The following is a 17,842-nucleotide window of genomic DNA, read 5'->3' as shown; positions in this document are numbered from 1 at the left end:
GTACAGTCTATAAGCCCCTCTTGTCCTGTCGGACCCCCTGCCCCCGAAGAAAGCAGGGAACCTCAACAGAATGCTTTTTAAAATGAGCAGAACCGTCTGAACCGAGACGAACTTCCCGTTTAGTCCTCCAGCCTCTTGCCGGCCCTAAGACAGAACAAGCCAACATCGAGCACAAGACCTACCAGGACATGCTTTCTTAATAAAAGGCACATGGGAGCCCTGCGCCACCCCGAACCTTCTCCCGATTCTGCGCTATGCTCTCCCCAGCCTGAGGGTTTGTTTTAAATTTTGTGCATTTGCAAAGGTTAAGTTGCAGGCTGCCTGCACCCCGATAACCAGTCTCCTGTGTGTTGATGTGGCAAACTGAGGTCAAGTTCAGATCCTTTCGCGTCCACAGGAATACTCAGTGAGGTTCCCAAATGTTCCTTTTGAAGGAAAAACATCCTCAGACTAACATTCCAACATTCGAGCAAAAGCTGTTCACCGCGTGTGCTTTCTGGCAAACGCTATCTGCTGTGCATATACAAACATCAGAAAGTTCAAATAAATACTCTTCTGAGGAAATGGAACGGGCTCGTGAGACTTCTAAAACCCAGGGGTTTTTAGAGGCAGAGAATGGCTAATATTTTACTCCCCAAACCTACCTTTGTACCACAGAGAATGTGCTACTTTGATATTGAACTTTCATTGAGATTGTCCCTCTGAGACAAACAAGTCAGGGGCGGGGGGTGGGGCGGGGGGGTAAAAGGTTGGCTGCACTGTAAGAAGTTTCCAAATGACCAGTTTTAGGACATGTTGGGTTGTTTCCGTTGGGCTTCTGCGCATTAAACATGTTATTCACTCCTCTCTTTGTTGTTTCCGAGGTGAAAGGAATGCTATGGTTTTCTAAGAAAACCGTTCAACAATTTAAAAGAAAGTGATTATTGAGGTCTGCCAATCAATAGGCACGCAGCGAATATGCCAAATAACACATGCATCAACAATGACAGGTTTTGGTCAAATAGCCTCTGAAGTTTCTCAAAGCTTCACTCTTGGAATGGAACCATTTTTTTTACATAAGCCCATTTTGGTAAAGTTAGCCTGCATTTTCAATGCGTTTCAACATCTGTCTTTTATTACTAGAGGTCCTGATATCCAGATAACAACCAAGTATTCTGTGCCTTCAAAGTTAGCTCCTGCTCCTTATTCCTATCTTCAATCATAATTTTATTGTGACATCAGCTTCATTTAGAAGCACCATTTTTATTTCCTGGACAGACAGACCAGGGCTATTCATCCTAAAATGCAGATTCTGCTTTCCGAAATATGTTGCAAGTAAGAAAATACCTAAAACTCATATGTATACACAACTCATATCACATAAAATCTTTTCTGACCTTTAAAATGCCATGCCAGAACATGAGCAAACTTAAAAAGATTAAACATTTTACTTTTTAAAGTCACCTAATTAACATTTTATTATTAGCAAATTAATACTGTGCTGCTGGGCCGATATACTCCATTTTTCAAAGTTAAATAGTATTTCTCATTAGTCTGCACTTTAATTTCTACATTTAAACCATTTAAGTAACTGCTGATATTAAGATTATGTATTGGCAAAAAAAAAAAATTAGGATAGAATTGCAGTGTTTTTGAAGTACAGGGATCCGCCGCTCTACCCGCTCGCCCCTACTTAGTCAACGGAGCCGGAGGAAGCAAACTTGAATCCCTCGCAGAGTTGTGGTCAAGGTTCACACTCCAGCCCCGAGGAAACCACCAGGCAATAGAAGAGACGTCTCCAGGACTAGGGGCTCTGTTTAAAATCAGGTAGGAACCTGAAAATGAAATCTAGGATCTTATGCCAGACTTGAAGAACGCCGGGGCTTTCCTGCGCCTGCCATCTGGGCTTGGGGACAGGGGAATTGTTCCGCGGGGAGGGCAGCAAATCATTTCACAGCCCACCCTCGGCTATTGATAAATGCATCTTTTAAAAACGCACCGCAATCGGTCAGTTAAACAGAGGGCGAAACTCTCACACGGTACCACCAACAAAAGCTGTTCAAACAAAGCCTGCGAGGCAGCTGTGCGCGGCGCTGGAGCGGTTGGTTTTCGGCTCGGGTCGCGGAGAGGGGCGACTCCTCCTCCGGGCGGGGCAGAGCGGAGCGCTCCCCTTCCCTCCGGGCCTCCCCCCGGCCGTTCCCCTTGAACCCGGCCCGGCCCCCTCCCCGGCGGCCACCGCACACAATGGCGCCCCGAGCGGGATCCCGCCACCGGGTCCTCGCGCCGCCAGCGCGCCCCCCGCGCGGGCCGCGTTCCCGGGTCCGCGCACAAAGGAGGCGCGTGGGCTCCGCGGCGCCCGGCGCTCTCCCGGCCCGCGCGGCCACCAGGTGCCGGCGCCGGCGACCCTGCGCCCGAGCGTCTCCGCGCATCCCGGGCCGCGGCGGGGGCCAGGTGGGGCGCGAGGCCTCCCACCGCCCGGGGCTCCCACCGCCCGGACTCCTCCCGCCGGGCCTCCCAGCGCCCGGGCCTGTCCGCCGCGGGGGCGCGGGCCGGGGGGCACTCACTTTCTCGATGGTCCCGGGGAGCAGGCGCTCCAGCAGCCTGCAGAGGACCACCCCATCCTTCAGAGACGCTTGCAGGAAGCCCTCCGGGTCCGAGATGGTTTTCTTGGGCGACTCCAGCACCCCCAAGGTAATGAGCCACGTAACGGTCTGCTCGGCGGAATTCATAGCGGCGGCGCGCCCGGCCTCCCCGCGCCGCGAGCCCGTCTCGGCGCGGTTCACCTCGGAGCGGCCGCGGCCCGGCCGGCTGCGCCCACCGCCCCCTCCTCCTGCTCGCCCATGGAGAGGCCGGCGACGGCGATTGGCTCGGGCGGCGCCGCGGTCCGGCCGGCTCGCGCTCCCTCGCGTGCGTCCTGGCCGACTGTCAAGTGCCTTTTCATTAGATGCACATGAACCTGCGGCGGCCGCCCGGCGCCGCCCCCGCCGCCGCCTCCCGGCTGCCAGCCGCTGCCGCCGATGACATCACTGCGAGGAGAAGAAAGACGCCGCGCTGGAGCGGCCCCGCGCCCCGGCCCCCGGCCTCCCGGCCCCCCGACCCCCGGCCGCGCCGGCACCCGGCTGCCGCACACGCGCCCCCGCGCCCGCCCGGGCCCGCCGCCGTGCGCCCTCCGCACCCGGGCCGGCTGTGCGCGCGCGTCCCCACCTGCGCCGCCGGGTGCTGGGCCCCCGCCCCAAGGGCCCGGTGACCTCCAGGAGGCGACAGCCCGCCGGCCGGGGAGGGCTCGCCGGGCCTCCTACCCTCCGGGCCGCGCGCGCCCGTAGCCGTTGGCGCCCGGCGGGTCCCCAGCGCAGCCCCCTCTGAGGCGAGAGCCCAGCCAGGCTCCTCTCGCCGTCGGGCCCTTCCGCCGCCTCTTCCCTCCTCGGAAGCCCCGGAATCCTTTATCTTCTAATTCATGAACGTTATTTTTGCCAGGTTTTTTTTTTTTTTTTTTCCCCAAGAGGTTGGGGGCGGGGGGAGCTGAAAACGAGACGTTTGCTTCTCTCAGCTACCTTGCAAGCCAATAATTACCGAACACAACGATAATTAAATCTGTGACCAGATGGGCCTAATTCGGGGAGGAACTGATTTTCCTGAGGCTGCTGCCATCCTTGGGGACAGGGACGCCCCGGAGCGTGGCGCGGCCGGGGTCACGCGTGCCCTCTGCTGGGAGGCCCGTCCGCGTGCGTGACCTCACCGGCCGGGATGCGGTGGTCCCACTCTCCCCGACCGGAAGCCTTGGAGCCACTCGGCTTTAACTTGATGGCGCTGTTTCAGACACTGTGGGAGGAAGGTCAGGAACACAGCAGAGCCTGAACTGGATCTGGGCAGATGATCCCGGAGGAAGGACGGTGAGGACAGCTCACTCAGTCCAAACAAGCAACCTGGCTGGACTGGCCCTGAGCAAGAGGTCTCAGTCAGAGACCTGGCTGCGTCCGAATGGGCCAGAGCTGAAGAGCTCAGCCGCCCAACTGCTAAGCCACGAAAAAACTTCTTCAGAGGAGGGCTGACACACACCATCTTCTAAGGAAGGGAGCGTCTCTCCTTGGAGGGACCCAGTGTGCACTTTGCCTGTTTGCGGGCTATGACTGCCCGGGGCAATTTAAGACAGCATTCGCAGTCACCTACAGAGAACTTGCTCTGTGCCAAGCACATATGTTAATGCAATTGGTGACAAAGGCCAGAAAACACGAAGATTAAAAAAACCCACAGGCTTAGCTCACCTCTTCCTCTGCCTTCTTGCGGAGTCCTTCTTTTGTAATCATGAATTGTGTTTATTCCCAGCTTCGAATTAAGTGGTTAAGTTTTCTTTCCGAATGCAAACGCAGAGTGATTCAAAGGGCAGTCTGAATTCTGGGTTATAAGGGCCATGTGCACGGCGGTCACAGCTCCCCGCATTGCGTGGCACAGTCACTGCGACAGTCTTAGGAAGTTCCTCTCATCGTCCCCATTTAGCAGGTGGCAAAGTGGCAGAGGTGGACTCAAGCCTGGGCTCTGCAGCTCCAGCACGGACACAGCCCACCCGTGGTCCAAACCTCGCCCTGTACACTTGCTGGGAAACTGGGCAGTTATCAGCTCCATCGAGTGTTGTGCCCAAGGAGACTCTATCACCAGAAGGGTGTTGAGTCGAGAGTAGCTGTTCCCCGAGATTCCTGTTTGCTCTCATTACTGCCGAATTGCAAGAGCGGAAGGTGCAAACTCCCCACCTGGACCGTTGGGCGTGATGGTAATGCTGCTATGTAGCTACGGGGGGGGGCACGTCACCATCTAAAAGCCACTGGCTCAACATGTGTGCCACGCTGAAAGACAGGCCCCTAGCCCTGCAGGAGGCTGTCCCCAAGCTGGCTTCCTACAGGTGTCTACCCAGAAGGTGGGTTGCTTCTCCCTCCAGGATGCAGGGCTCTGCCCTAACCAACTTGCCACCAGCATTGGGTTAGAAGCAGCCTCGGCCGTGGGTGAGAGGGGGTCCACGCTGCAGGTCTCTTGCACACCTCCATCCCCGCCACCACGACCGCACTGTCCACACCGCCCATGGCCCTCTGTGCAGGGCGATGGCGGGGCAGGCAGAGCCTGGCCTGGCTGCCCTCAGCTACAGACACCACCTGAGCACCGGTTGCCAAGCGCCCCTTTACTGATGCTCCCTGAAAGATTGAGAGGGGATCACAGGCCCTTCCCTACTCCCTGGCAACCCCTCATCCCATCTCGCCCCTTCCAGACCCCCACTGAGGAGCCCAGCCACCCAGCACTGCCCACACATCTGTGCACAGAGGCGGTAGGCCAGCTTCTCCGCCCTGTCTGCCCTTCGCCCTGGCAGGAGCTGGGCTGGAGCCAGGCAGCAGGCCATTGTTGGTTCACATCGAATTATCCAGCAAACCCATTCGTAAACCACGTCCAGAGGCCCTGGGAGTTAAGACTTGAACCTACCTTTGAGGGGAGAAAGGTCAACCCACAAGCAGGATCGTGGCTCGGAAACACCCACCAGAGGCCGTGCTTCCTGTCACTCGACATCAGAGCAAACGCGAAATCTCAGGGTGTCTCTTGCCTCGGCACCAGACTCGTCCCAACACACCCATGACGGGTCCACCGTCATCCTCACTGGTCCCAGCAGCCGTCCGTAACCCCCTCCCAGGTTCCAGACTTCGGGTGGGGTCGGGTGGGGGGACAAGCTTGACAGTCCCTGGTACTTATCCCTGGAGCCCTGTTCGTGTCAGCTGTGTGAACCGTTGTGTTGGACAGGCGGTAAGTGCTAATTTTCTGCGTTTACCAGTTTTCAATGTCATGACCCAGCTTCCTTCAAAGGAAACCAGTGATTTTTTTTTTAAGTTATCATGATGAATTCATGGATTTTGAAAAATATATTTCATGCATTTCAGTTTATTTCCCTCTCCCAAGTTTCTCATTTGTGTCCTTGTTGGGAGCTGTTAGTCTGCGAGGCTCTCACATTTCTGAATATCTGAGCGGAAGTAGTGACAGCTTCTGTTCTACCTTTTCAGGAGTGTTCGGGACCAAACAGCCTTTCAAAGATGGAGACATGGTCCCCTCCGAGGCAAAGGACGAAGTTGATTGCTGACCAGCAGGTTGAAAATAACAGCAAAGTTGGAGTTCCCATCATGGCACAGGGGAAACAAACCTGACCAGTATCCACAAGGATGCGGATTCAATCCCTGGCCTCACTCAGTGGGTCAGGGATCCCGCATTGCCTTGAGCTGTGGTGTAGGTTGTAGACACAGCTGGAACCCACGTTCCCAGCTGGGGCTGTGGTGTAGGCCAGCAGCTGTAGCTCCAATCTGGCCTCCATATGCCGCAGGGACGGCCCTATGAAGCGACAAAAACAAAAAGAAAAGCGAGGCAAAGTGTGGGTGGGCTCACTGAGAGTGCCTTTAAAGATCGGGGCTTGTAAACTGGGGCTCCTCTTCCTCAGCCATGACCCGTGCGTGCCCCCCGCCCCAGCCCAGCCGGCACTGCCTTGGACTTGGGAACAGGGGGTCCTGGTGGGAACCAGGGGCCGTGCTCTCTGCTCGGCTGAGTCACATGGGCCTCGGTCTCTGGCCCTGGGTCCTACGCCATCTGCCAGCAGCAGTGAAACTTGGGCTTGGCCGTGTTGGCTTTGGCGTGGGCTGACGCCCAGATCCGCCGTGGTTCTTCCCGCTGCCTTTGCTCATGTTCCAAGAGGAGGGATTAGTTACCCTTTTATTTATTTATTTTTTTTTCTGAACACGGCTTTCACTCTGTCCCACGAGGTTTCGTTGTTGTTGTTCTTGTTCTTTTTTACGGCTGCACCCGCAGCACCTGGAAATGCCCGGCCGGGAACTGCATCTGAGCCTGAGCCACAGCCACCTGACCTTTGCCGCAGCTGCAACAACGCCGGCTCCTTTAACCCACTGCGCGGGGCCAGGGAGTGAACCCACACCTCCACTGCGACCCGAGCCACAACAGTCGGGTTTTTTTTTTTTTTTTGGTAGCCTTGTTTTTTCAATATTATTTTTGAGTATTTATTTTTATTATAGTTGATTTACAATGTTCTGTCAGTTTCTGTTGTATAGCAAAGTGACCCAGTTTTATATATGTGTGTGTGTGTGTGGAGAGAGAGAGAGAGAAAGAGATTCTTTTTGCAGTCAGATTCTTAACATCCTGCGCCACAGGGGGAGCTCCCCATGGGTTTTATTAGAAAGTACTTCCTTCTTCATTGCTTCCAAGGCGATTTGCACTTTTCCTTGATCCGCTCTTTCATAGGAATGTATCTCTTAATGAACAAGAATTGAGCGTTTGTTGGCCACTGACCATGGTTAGTCAATGGAGCCTTTAAATCTCTGCTTTTCAAAGTTTGCTAAGATTTAAATGTCCCATGAACATACAAGGATGAATACGCTTGGCTCAAGAGATTATATGCTTATATTTATTAGGTAAGGTTTTTGTGCTATATTTTAAAAAGACCTTTTTACTCCAAATAATTTTAGAATAAAATTATTTATTCTAAATAGGTTGCAAAAACAGTCCAGAGAGCTCCCGTGTGGACTTCACACAGCTTCCTTCGGTGAAAACGTCTCACGGAGCCGGAGGGCAGTCCAGCGAGGGGGCTGACGACGGTATAAACTGCAGACAGTGTTTGGATTTTGCCGGGTTTCACAGGTACCTTCGTGCTGCGTCTGTCAACTCCAGCCGGAGTCACCACCACGGGGTCAGGCTCCGGAGCTGCTCCCGTCCCCTGGAGTCTCACGCCGACCCCTGAGCTTTTGTCTCATCCCCACCTTCTCTGTTGGATCTGTCCAGGTCTCGAAGGTGTAACTGCTAATGTTGGTTTTCCCTAAATCTCAAATCCTTACAAAATCTTGTATGAGATGCTCAAAGCGCAGGTTGATTGAAAACTTTTATCTTTCGTAAATCGGGCTTGAATCGGCTCCTAATGTTCATCTTCCTCTTGATTTTACTTCTTTTACCCTTGTTTTCAGTGGGTCTGATGCTATCCTTCCAGTCCTATTTTTATGACTCTTTACCTGGAATCTTCATTTTCAGCCTTTATTCGTCTCCTGAAGTTAAATTGTGTAGAGAGCATAAGCAGGTTTACTTTTTATGCTTCATGGAAGGGTCTTTTTTTTTTTTAAATAAGAAAACAAATCCATTCACATTTAGTGTACTGACAGATAGACTTTTCTTTGTTCCCGTTATTTTAAATAAGTTATTTTTTATTTGACATTGCTGTTTTCTATTTTCCTTTTCCATGTGTTTGTTGGTGTGTTCAAAGGTCTCTTCACTCAATTTTTTGGTCCCATTTTATTTTTTAATTTTTATTTTGTTTTATTTTGCTTTTTATGGCCAGACTATGGAAGTGCCCAGGCGAGGGGTCACATTGGAGCTGCAGCTACCAGCCTAGGCCACAGTCACACCACGGGATCCTTAACCCACTGAGCAAGGCCAGGGATCGAGCCCACATCCTCATGGATACCAGTCAGGTTCGTCTCCACTGAGCCACAACGGGAACTCCTGTCCTTTGTTTCTTTAAATTTTAAAAAATTGCAGCATGGTTTGCACTTAATAAATGGTTGTCTTTCCTTTCTTGGCTCATTGTCAGACCTGTTTTCTCTGCTTTTGAAAGACAGATGCCGTGACTCTCTGTTTCCCCACCGACGTGCACTGTTGTCCCCTCCTGCTCACCCCCCCCCATGAAATGAGACCTTGGGAATGCTTGTCCCCCCCCAGCCCTCAACCCCAGACTTGCAAAGAGCACCTGGAATTCTCTGCCTTCTCCCTGCTTTTTTACCCTGAACGCCCATATTTTGCAATCGGTTTGGCTACTTTAAACTATCATTAGAACTTTATTTGTATTTAAAATATATAGAGAATATATATAAATATATTCAATATTTAGAATATAGAAATAATATAAATAATAATAACTGATAATAAACAAATAATAATAAATAATCCCTGCCCTCCAACCCTCTCTTCACCCCACCGTCCTGTAACCGCCTTCCCTTCATGTGTCACCTGCACCTCATGAGTCTCTGTCATGGGTTCTTGGAAACGAAGCAGCACAGTCTGTGGGGCAGGGAGTCAACTCCCCTCTGGTTCCAGGGCCTCCCCGGGCTGGGCTGCCCGTGAGAGACGCCCCACCTGTCTTACCTCCGGGAGGAACACTAGACGGGGTTCCCAGGCAGGCTTTGCACGTGGTTTCTTGACAGCCTCGGGTTAAGAAGCCCTTTGCGGAGCTGATGGAAGCTCAGAAACCCCTCCTCGGGGCAGAGAAGTGCAGAGGGCTCTGGGGTCCTGCAGGGTCTCCTGGGGCTTCAGACTAAGACTGAGAAAGACATGCACGCCTGACGTGTCCTGTGCCTGGTGATCCTGCCTAAAAGCAACAGGCACGGAGATGAAACGATTCCGATAATTTTCATTTGTGTTCGTCGTAGGAGGCTGGAACAGACAAGGCTTTTAGAACACAATGTCTGGCAAATCCGTCTCCTCCTCCGTGTGCACGCACCCTGGCGACACCAGTGAGGGCTGTGCCCTGTGCCCTGCCTGGACGTTACAGAAGATATATAAAATACATATAAAACACAGAGGCAGGAGGGTGGCTGGGTGCCAGGGCTCCGCGCATCTGTGGTAAAGCTGGAAATAGACATTGACCCTAAAAGTGGGCAGTGCTCTGATGTTTATTTTTAAATACCCATTGATTTTTTTAACCTATATTTCCTGCAAAAATTAAACACTTTTTCTGTTGAAGAAGTACTTTTTGAAAATGAACAGAAGTGGATACCCACAAACAAATACTTTGGAACATAATTAGCTGCCTGTCATATTTTATGAGGGGCAACAAAATCCATCTTACATGAAAATTTTTTTGTTTTATAAATGACTTCATCCTTTGGGATGTAATGTCTCCTTCCAAAAGGATACATTTTTAATTGCTCCGTTTTCTGTCTTTTTTGACTTATTCCAGAAAAAAAGCTCATTAAATGAATCATGGGCTTGATTAATTGGAACTCAGTTTTGTGGGGGTTTGGGGTTTTTTTGGCTGCACCTGCAGCATGCAGAACCTGCAGGATCAAACCCAAACCACAGCAGTGACCATGCTGGATCCTTAACGCACTGAGCCACCAGGGAACTCCAGAACCCAGTTTTCAGAAACCGCAAATTATGGACAATGGAAAATAGAGGCGTCTCTTAGGGAACAAGGCCTTGTGTGCTTATCCAAATGCTCCCTTTCATTTGGATGCTGCCTGGATAGTGAGCAAACTGGCCCTGTGTGTAAAGGCCTCACTCCCGGCAGAACAGTTCTGACGGAGGGAGTTCCCTCAGCTTGAGGAGACGGAGTCGAGACAAAGGTGATGAATTAAAGCGTGGCTTCACAGCAGAGGTGAGAACACGCGGCTGGAGCGGTGAGTCCAGCCGATGGGGAGTTAACCACGGGCTCCGAGAAGGACAGGGCGGGGTGTAGAGGAGAGGCGGAGAGCCCAGGCTGGGCAGCGGTGCACCAGCGAGACGGGTGTGGGTGCCAGCTGGCTTCCCCGGAGGTGGCGATGGCCCGGGGTAGAGGGTGAGGCTAAGGAAGCACGTCCAGGGAAGGAGAGAAGGTACAGACATGCTTTCACAGCAGCAGCATCTGCTGACCTGAGAAGCAGGAAGAAGTCCACAGCCTTGGGAAAGAGCTTGGCAGAGGGGTGGGTGAGATGGATGGTGAGTGTGCAGGCTGGGAATTAGTGTGTGTGAAACAAAGCCAGAGCACGGACAGCACGGCTCTGGCCACCGGGAAAGGGCAGCAGGGACCACACCTGGCGCTGTGCAGGTGCATGCAGCCATCCCTGAGGCTGGGAGACACTCCTGGTTTCCACTGCGTGATGGTGCCTGCGGACTCGGGAACACGGAGCGGAACTGCCTCGCTCCCAAGGGAGCCTACCTGTCCCAGCGCTGGGACGCCTGCAGGGCGGTCCCCTAGGCTGGGGCTCTGAGTAGCATCCCTGTGGGGAGGGGAGGGGGAGAAGTTCTCCCCAGGCGCAGGTGCTTGCCCTGCCCTTTTGGCCCTCGCTTAGACGCCTCTCTGTTCAAACAGCCCTCCTGGTGGAACCCTGGCTGGCACAGGGTCCCAAAGGTGGGACACCCCGTCGGAGCCCAGCCAGAGACTTTAGCCGCAAAGAGCGAGGACAATCCCACATGAGTTCAGAGGTCAGCAAAGTGCGGGGCGGGACGCTCAGCCCGCTGAGAGTGGCCAGGCCAAGGGAGGAACGAGGAGCAGCTGTATTGATCCGAGGGTCCTACCACCCCGTCCTCTCCAGCCCTGCAAGGCAGAGAGCAGAGAAGGGCCGGCTGGAAGGGAGGCCGGGCCTTCTCCTCCCTCCAAGCAGAGAGGCTGGGGCTTTACTCCAGGCCAGAGACAGCAGCTGGGGGCCCTCAGAACTTCACCTGCTTGGGGCCCGGGGGTACCGTGACAGGTGCAGAGCTGATGCACACCTGGGGAATGGGACAGGGTGGACGAGGACCTGTTTTCAGACTTAGTGCCTCTGAAAGGGTCACCTGTGAAGCAGACCTTGAGAGGGGTGAGCGGACAGCAGGAGCAGGTCTGTGGGCCCCTCCTGAGCCTCAGGAACAGGCCACAGGCACACCAGCGGCTGCGGGCGGGAGGTCCCATCCTCGCCTCCCCCCTGTCCTCTTGGCCGAAGGAGGAGCCGGGAACAGCAGGGGACAGGAGAGGGGACGGGATCCAGGCGGGAGTTCATAAGAAGGCCAGTCCTCCCCCCAAAAAATCCCAGGTCAAGGTTGGGACTGGGTTGGGGGAGGAGAGACGTTTCCAGCTGAATGAGAAATGGAAGGCTTAATATTACTGTGGACTGGGTTTTTTTATACAAAAAAAAAAAAAAAAAATGTGACTCTTTGTTAGCACCTGACAGCAACCAGAAAAGCGACGCCCTCTGCCCTAGATCTGCGGCTCAGAGAGAGGGCAGAGAGATGCTGAAAGGCCGCGAGAGAAAGGAGAAAGGCGCTTCCTGTTTCCGTCCTGCGGAAGCCGGCTTATTAATAAACTGCAGACACTTCTCTGTGAAAAAGAGCGTTCTGACCACATGGGAGGGCGGCCCGAGGCTGGGACGTGGGCCCGGGAGCAAGAGCTGTCCCAGGCCGGCGAGAAGACCCGAGGGGCCCGTGCCCAGGCCCCAGGCGCCACCTGTCCAGCCTGTTAGCGAGCTGGCGTTCTGAGGGTGCCCCTGGCAGGCCTGCCCTGCTGGGGCCGCCGTTCCTGTGCACGGCCAGGTTCTGGGTTCTGGTCCTGAAAGTTTGGGTCCAGGTCTCAAACAAAGTTTCTACAGACAAGTGACCACCCTCTGGGGAGACCGCTCCGCCCCGGCCGGGTCTGCAAATGGGCCTCCTCCCTGTTTTCCCTGTGAAGGGTTCAACCCTGGGCTGGAGGGTGGTCGACTGGGAGCCCCAGCGGGAGCTCGTGGCTGGTGGGGTGAAGGGCACACACCCGCCCTCTGGCCCCTCCTGGCCGTTTGCCATGAACTGGGGATGGCGCGCTGTCCCGGGCACCCCCAGAACCTCTCCATCCACTCTCTCCACCTCCCACCTCCGGGGGCGGGGGGCGCTTTTCTATTCCGTAGGAAAAACTCTAGCTATGGGGACACGTTTTTCCCTGTGGTTTTACGTGCCTCTGGGCTTTCTCGTTTGAGTTGTGCCGAAGTGCGGCTGATTGGCGGTGTGCTGTTACCTTCCACGTACAGCAAAGGCACTCAGGCGTGCACACACACGCACCCACTCTCCCTCAGATTCCCTCCCGCCCACAAGCCTGGGTAGCGTCCCCTGTGCTCTGCAGCGGGTCCCGGCGAGCGTCCGTTCCCTGTACGAGGGCGGGCACGTGCCGGTCCCCAAGCCCGGTCCCCCCTCCACCCACGTTTTCCCTTCGGCAGCGTTTTCGAAGTCTGTGAGTCCGTTTCTACTCTGTAAGTAAGTTCTCACGCGTGTCGCTAGTTTAGACCCCACGGAGAAGTCCATCCCACGAGGATGCTCTTTCTGTCCGGCTTCTCCCCTCAGTAGGATCACCTCTGCGTCCATCCATGCTGCTGCGAAGGGCAAAATTTCCTTCTTTTTGTGGCTTAATAGTATTGCGTGGTGTGTACCTGTGTGTGGACAGTTTTATAATGGGGATATCAAGCTGAGATGGATACACCTAGGAAGTCCTCCCGTGGCACAGCAGCTTGAGGATCCGGCGTTCTCACTGCAGTGGCCTGGGTCGACGCTGGGGCACAGGTTCAGCCTCTGGCCGGGGAACTTCCTCATGCCCCAGGGGCAGGCAAAAAAAAGAAAAAAGGAAAGAAAACGTGTGCCCCTGTTTTTACAGAGCAATGTATTAGTAAGCCCGTTCTCCAAAACCCAGACTCACAGCGTAAGACTTGAAATTCACCCTCACTGGCACTGAATTCGTTCTCCAGGTGCTTACACACCTTACATCTCAGGGGTGTTCACTGTTCTGACCTCAGGCTAATGTCTACTGTTACACAACAATGGATGCATCGGACACAGGCTCACACACGGCCGTCCCGAGCCTGGGAGCCCGCCTGTCAGCCACTCAAGAATAACACGCGCATCCCCGCCACGGCCAGCAGCTGAAGTACGTGGTACCGGCCCCGTCGCGCCGCAAAACGCAGCCACCAAGCCAGATGTAAGCTGGCGTTCAGAGCAATGGTTTTCACATATTTTGATTCATAAAAAAATTATTGTAGGCTTGCAAATTTATCATTTGATTTCTAAAAGTTTTTTGGAGGTTGAAATAGTTACAAAGGATGTAATTTTTTAATGTATCTAAAACACTGGCTTAAACATAAAATCACGTAGGCGGGCAGCAACAGCTCAGATTGGACCTCTAGCCTGGGAATCTCTGTGCGCCACTGCTGCAGCCCTAAAAATAAAATAACATAACATAAAATAAAATAAAATAAAATAAAATAAAATAAAATAAAATAAAATAAAATAAATAAAATAAAATCAGGTCACTCCTTTAATGGTATTCAATGGACTCTATAACCATAAAAATTTCACACCGACCCGTATCCACTTAAAAATAAGCTGACCAGTTTTTCTAATTTCACATTTTACTTTTTCCCCTTAAAATTGCATTTCTAAAATGCTCCCTCCACAGAATTTATCTTAATGTAATATGCTTTTATATTAGAAAAACTTTTATTAGTCACTCTAGCGTACTTCTCTGTACACAAAATGCATATATAAATAACAATACATATTTTTATTTTATTTTATTTTTTTGTCTTTTTTTTTGGTCTTTTTCTAGGGCCACAGCCATGGCATATGGAGGTGCCCAGGCTAGGGGTCTAATTGGAACTGTAGCCACCTGCCTACACCAGAGCCACAGCAACGCCAGATCCTTAACCCACTGAGCAAGGCCAGGGATTGAACCTGCAACTTTATGGTTCCTAGTCGGATTTGTGAACCACTGAGCCACGACTGGAACTCCAACAGTACATATTTTAAAATGTGATTTTTAAAAAGCTGTAGGTGTCATCATTTATTCTAGATTCTGTTTGATTGAAAAAGTGCAGCATACCAATTGTAATAACAGTATTAAGTATAAAAAAGAATTCTGGAAGTGATGGAGACAGATGGGGCTCTTCCACTTTTCACTTCACGCACGTGTCTGTGAACGAGTATTTCCTATTGCTGGCCTGCGACAACGGTCAGCGTATGGGTTAAAGCTTCCTCCCTTACTGGGGAAACGGGACCTTGGGTTAACTTCCTAGCTCTGCTCCCCTGACAGTTTTGTCCAAGTGTCCCCTGTGTCACCAGGCAACATTGCTCATGATGGAAATGACTCTGTGCCCCTGGACTGGGAGGCCCGTGAGTGCGGGAGGCCCTGAAACTCCACGTGCTGCCTCCATGCCTCAGAGCCGCGTGGGGCCCGGAAGGCCGGACTGTGAGCTGCCGGGTCCTCCCCAGCCATGCCCTCTGCCCGTCCCCGGCAGGAAGGCCTCCCCACCCCGAGAGTTCCTCCTCAGCTGGAGCAGCCGCACCCCCCGTCCTTAACCTCCCTGCAGCCCATGGGGTTCTTCAAGCAAGTCATCCTGCCCCCACCTCGGGGACCAGGGGGCCCCACCCTCTTGTTAGTGAAGTGTCTGCCTCTCTCGGGCCCTGGTCTGTTCCCGCGTGCAGCTCCGTGTGGCCCTGCGCGCTGCGTACTGTCCCCCACCCCACCCCCACCGCCACCCTGTGAGCGGCACTGACTAGGGGGCTGCTGTGCAGTGTTTAGGGCAGGGGTCCTCCCCCACCAACAAGGTGACCAGGGTGTGATCAGAACATGCTGGAACCACCCCTAAGAGCTGCTGCAAAGATAGCAGTGCCTTTTAGGATCTGTGTTGCCCCAGGTGTCACCTGTGTAAGTCTCGTTTCCTCTTGAACTGAGGCTTGGGCACCAAGAGAATGGCCCCCACACGGCTGCATGGCTGCTCTCAGGAGGGAGGTACCTGGCTCTGCTCTTGGTATCACCTTCTGAGCGAGGCCTCTGGTTCTCTGAACACCTGAGAGTCTGAATACCTGGAATCGCAAGATGCCTCGCTGTGGGTGCCACAAGCACCAGCAAAGCACTAAGAAGCCCGTTCACAGAGAGAACAGCAAGAGAGGAGTTACATGCAAAATAACGTGTGTGAAATGGACTAAGCACATGAAAGACTAAAATTAACAAAGCCCGTTCAAGAAGTCATTTGAATAGCCTTATATTTATTAAATAAATTGAACCTATAATTCAAAACCTTCAAACAAAGAAAAGAAAGGCCCTGGCCACACCGTTAGAATTCTTTACACAGGGATGCGAAATGGTGCAGCCACCGTGGAAAACAGTACGTTGATGCCTCAACAAATTAAACAGAATTACCATAGGATCCAGCACGACCACTTCTAGGCATGCGTCCCAAAGAATTTAAAGCAGGAACTCAAGATACTGGTCCTCCCATGTCCACAGCAGCAGAGTCACAGCAGCCGAAAGACGGAGACGAAGCAAACCTCACGCAGCACCACCTCGCCCAGAACGCGGGCAACCTCGTGACCACAACGTTAGGAAGACCCAGACACACCATGCGATTCGACTCACAGCATTTAAGGGCAGCGAGCCTAAGGAGAAGGCGAACACCGCGTGATATCCCTTATACGTGGAATCTAAAACACGGCACCGACGAACCTGTCTCCCAAACAGAGACAGACTGACAGACATAGAGGACGGAACTGCGGTTGCCCAGGCGGAGAGGGAGGGGGATGGATGGGGAGTTGGGGCTGGGAGATGCAAACCATGGCATTTAGACCGGATAAGCACTGAGGACCCACTGTGCAGCACAGGGAACCACATCCAGTCTCCCGGGATAGACCACCGCGGAAGGTAACATAAGAAAGGGAGTGTGTGTGTGTGTGTGTGTGTGTGTAAAACCGGTCACTTTGCTGTACAGCAGAAACTGGCACAACATTGTAAATAAACTATACTTTAAAATTTTTTTCTTTAAGAGAACAGCAAGCCTGCCTATGATGAAACCCGTCACAGGAACCCTCACTGAGGCAGTGAGCGGGAAGGGTCTGGTCTCTGGGAAACATTCTGTATCCGGCCCCCATGGTCCCACAGATGTGCTGCCTTCAGAAAATTCTTCCGGCGGTACATTTTTGTTTTGTGAACTTTTCTGCGCATATGCTGTTTCATTTAAATGTTGACTTTAAAATACATCTATATCCTTTAAAGTGTTTGTAGGCTCTTAGGAAAATTAGTTTTGAGACTAAAGAATACATAGGTGAAGTGAACGAGAGTGACAAAAGTCCTATGAGAGTCAAAGAGTTGAACATTTCTGCTTTAGTAAGTGTGAAATTTGAGAGACTTTTTAGGACATGGATGAGCAGACTGGGAATAAAGCTGATTCACACCCCCTATTGGCCGCCAGCAGTAAGTGCAGGTAGAACCAAGCCGAGACTGGATTGGCGGTTGCCAACCTTTGCTCGTAGGAGCTATGTATGAATCAGCGTTGAAGTTTAGTAGAAAAGGTGAAAAGGAGGTTGGAGTCGTAAAAATGATATTTGGTAAGTGGACAGAGCTCCAACGGCTGCAGCTTTGTTTCAGAGCATCTCCGTACCTCCTTAAACCGTCTCGTGGTCCGAGCCCCTCTGTCCCCCACGCTGGACACACAGCCGCCCAGGGGGCTGCTTCCCGCTCTGTTCTGCGATCTGCTGCTGGGTAATGCTCGGCTTGACGATTCCAGGGCCTCCTAAACATGGACTCACGCAGGGCTTGTGTTTTTGTGACTGGCTTATTGCTTTATGCTTATTTTTAACAAGCCAGCCCTGCGGGCCTTTTTAGTTAACTGTTTCCTGAATTCCTTCCCTGTTTTGTTTGCGGTATTTTTGCTCTTGCTCTCTGCTTAAAGGCTTATTCTCCTGTGTCTTCCTGCCTTTTGCTTTCAGTGCATTTTCGTCTCCCTTTCCTTGTTTCCCCCATTCCCGTTTTCCCTGACATCGCTGGAAGGAACAGCAGGTGACCAGAGGAGAGCTGGCGTGGCAGGTGGCCGGGTGGGAAGTGCCAGCCCTCACCAAGGACTCACGTGCCAGTGCCCTCGACCCCCAGGGGGCAGTCGCTTCTCAAGCTTGGACAGAAAAGGAGAAGGTGGAGCTGCCTTGAGGGGAACAAGGAAGCCTCACATAGGCCACGACGCCTTTGAATTTCCAAGGATTTGAAAGGATGTGACAGGTCCCGGGGGTCCCCTGGGGCTGTGAAGAAGGAGAGGACCAGGGCCTGGGTCAACACTTGGATGGGAAGGGGAAGCTACCAGAGGCCCCGTGAGGCGGTCATGGGCTGGACTGTGTC

At 52.9% G+C, this 17,842-nt stretch overlaps 1 protein-coding gene and 1 long non-coding RNA gene across 9 annotated transcripts in view; one reads left to right on the top strand and one right to left on the bottom strand.

Annotated features, from left to right (window-relative positions):
* ARHGEF7 (Rho guanine nucleotide exchange factor 7) overlaps nucleotides 1-2,932 on the bottom strand; it is a 103,650-nt gene extending 100,718 nt beyond the window's left edge. For 2 of the 6 annotated variants that reach the window (XM_021065922.1, XM_021065925.1), the window contains exon 1: nucleotides 2,544-2,932. In XM_021065922.1, the coding sequence (XP_020921581.1) occupies nucleotides 2,544-2,708 (165 nt within the window). In that variant the 5' untranslated portion in view covers nucleotides 2,709-2,932. The remainder of the gene's footprint in view (nucleotides 1-2,543) is intronic. The other 4 variants (XM_021065924.1, XM_021065927.1, XM_021065923.1 and 1 more) reach the window with 4 other exon arrangements.
* On the top strand, nucleotides 3,185-8,568 carry LOC102167979. Of its 3 annotated transcripts, none has more exons than XR_001298415.2 (3): nucleotides 3,185-5,757; nucleotides 6,012-6,155; nucleotides 7,252-8,568. It is a non-coding gene; the product is annotated as an uncharacterized LOC102167979 (long non-coding RNA). The 3 variants fall into 3 exon arrangements; XR_002336778.1 differs by having other exon boundaries at nucleotides 3,185-6,155; nucleotides 7,252-7,303; nucleotides 7,500-8,568; XR_002336777.1 differs by having other exon boundaries at nucleotides 3,185-6,155.

The sequence above is a fragment of the Sus scrofa genome, chromosome 11, assembly GCF_000003025.6.
Source record: "Sus scrofa isolate TJ Tabasco breed Duroc chromosome 11, Sscrofa11.1, whole genome shotgun sequence".
Taxonomy (NCBI): domain Eukaryota; kingdom Metazoa; phylum Chordata; class Mammalia; order Artiodactyla; family Suidae; genus Sus; species Sus scrofa.
This window is presented reverse-complemented; position numbering and strand designations above follow the sequence as displayed.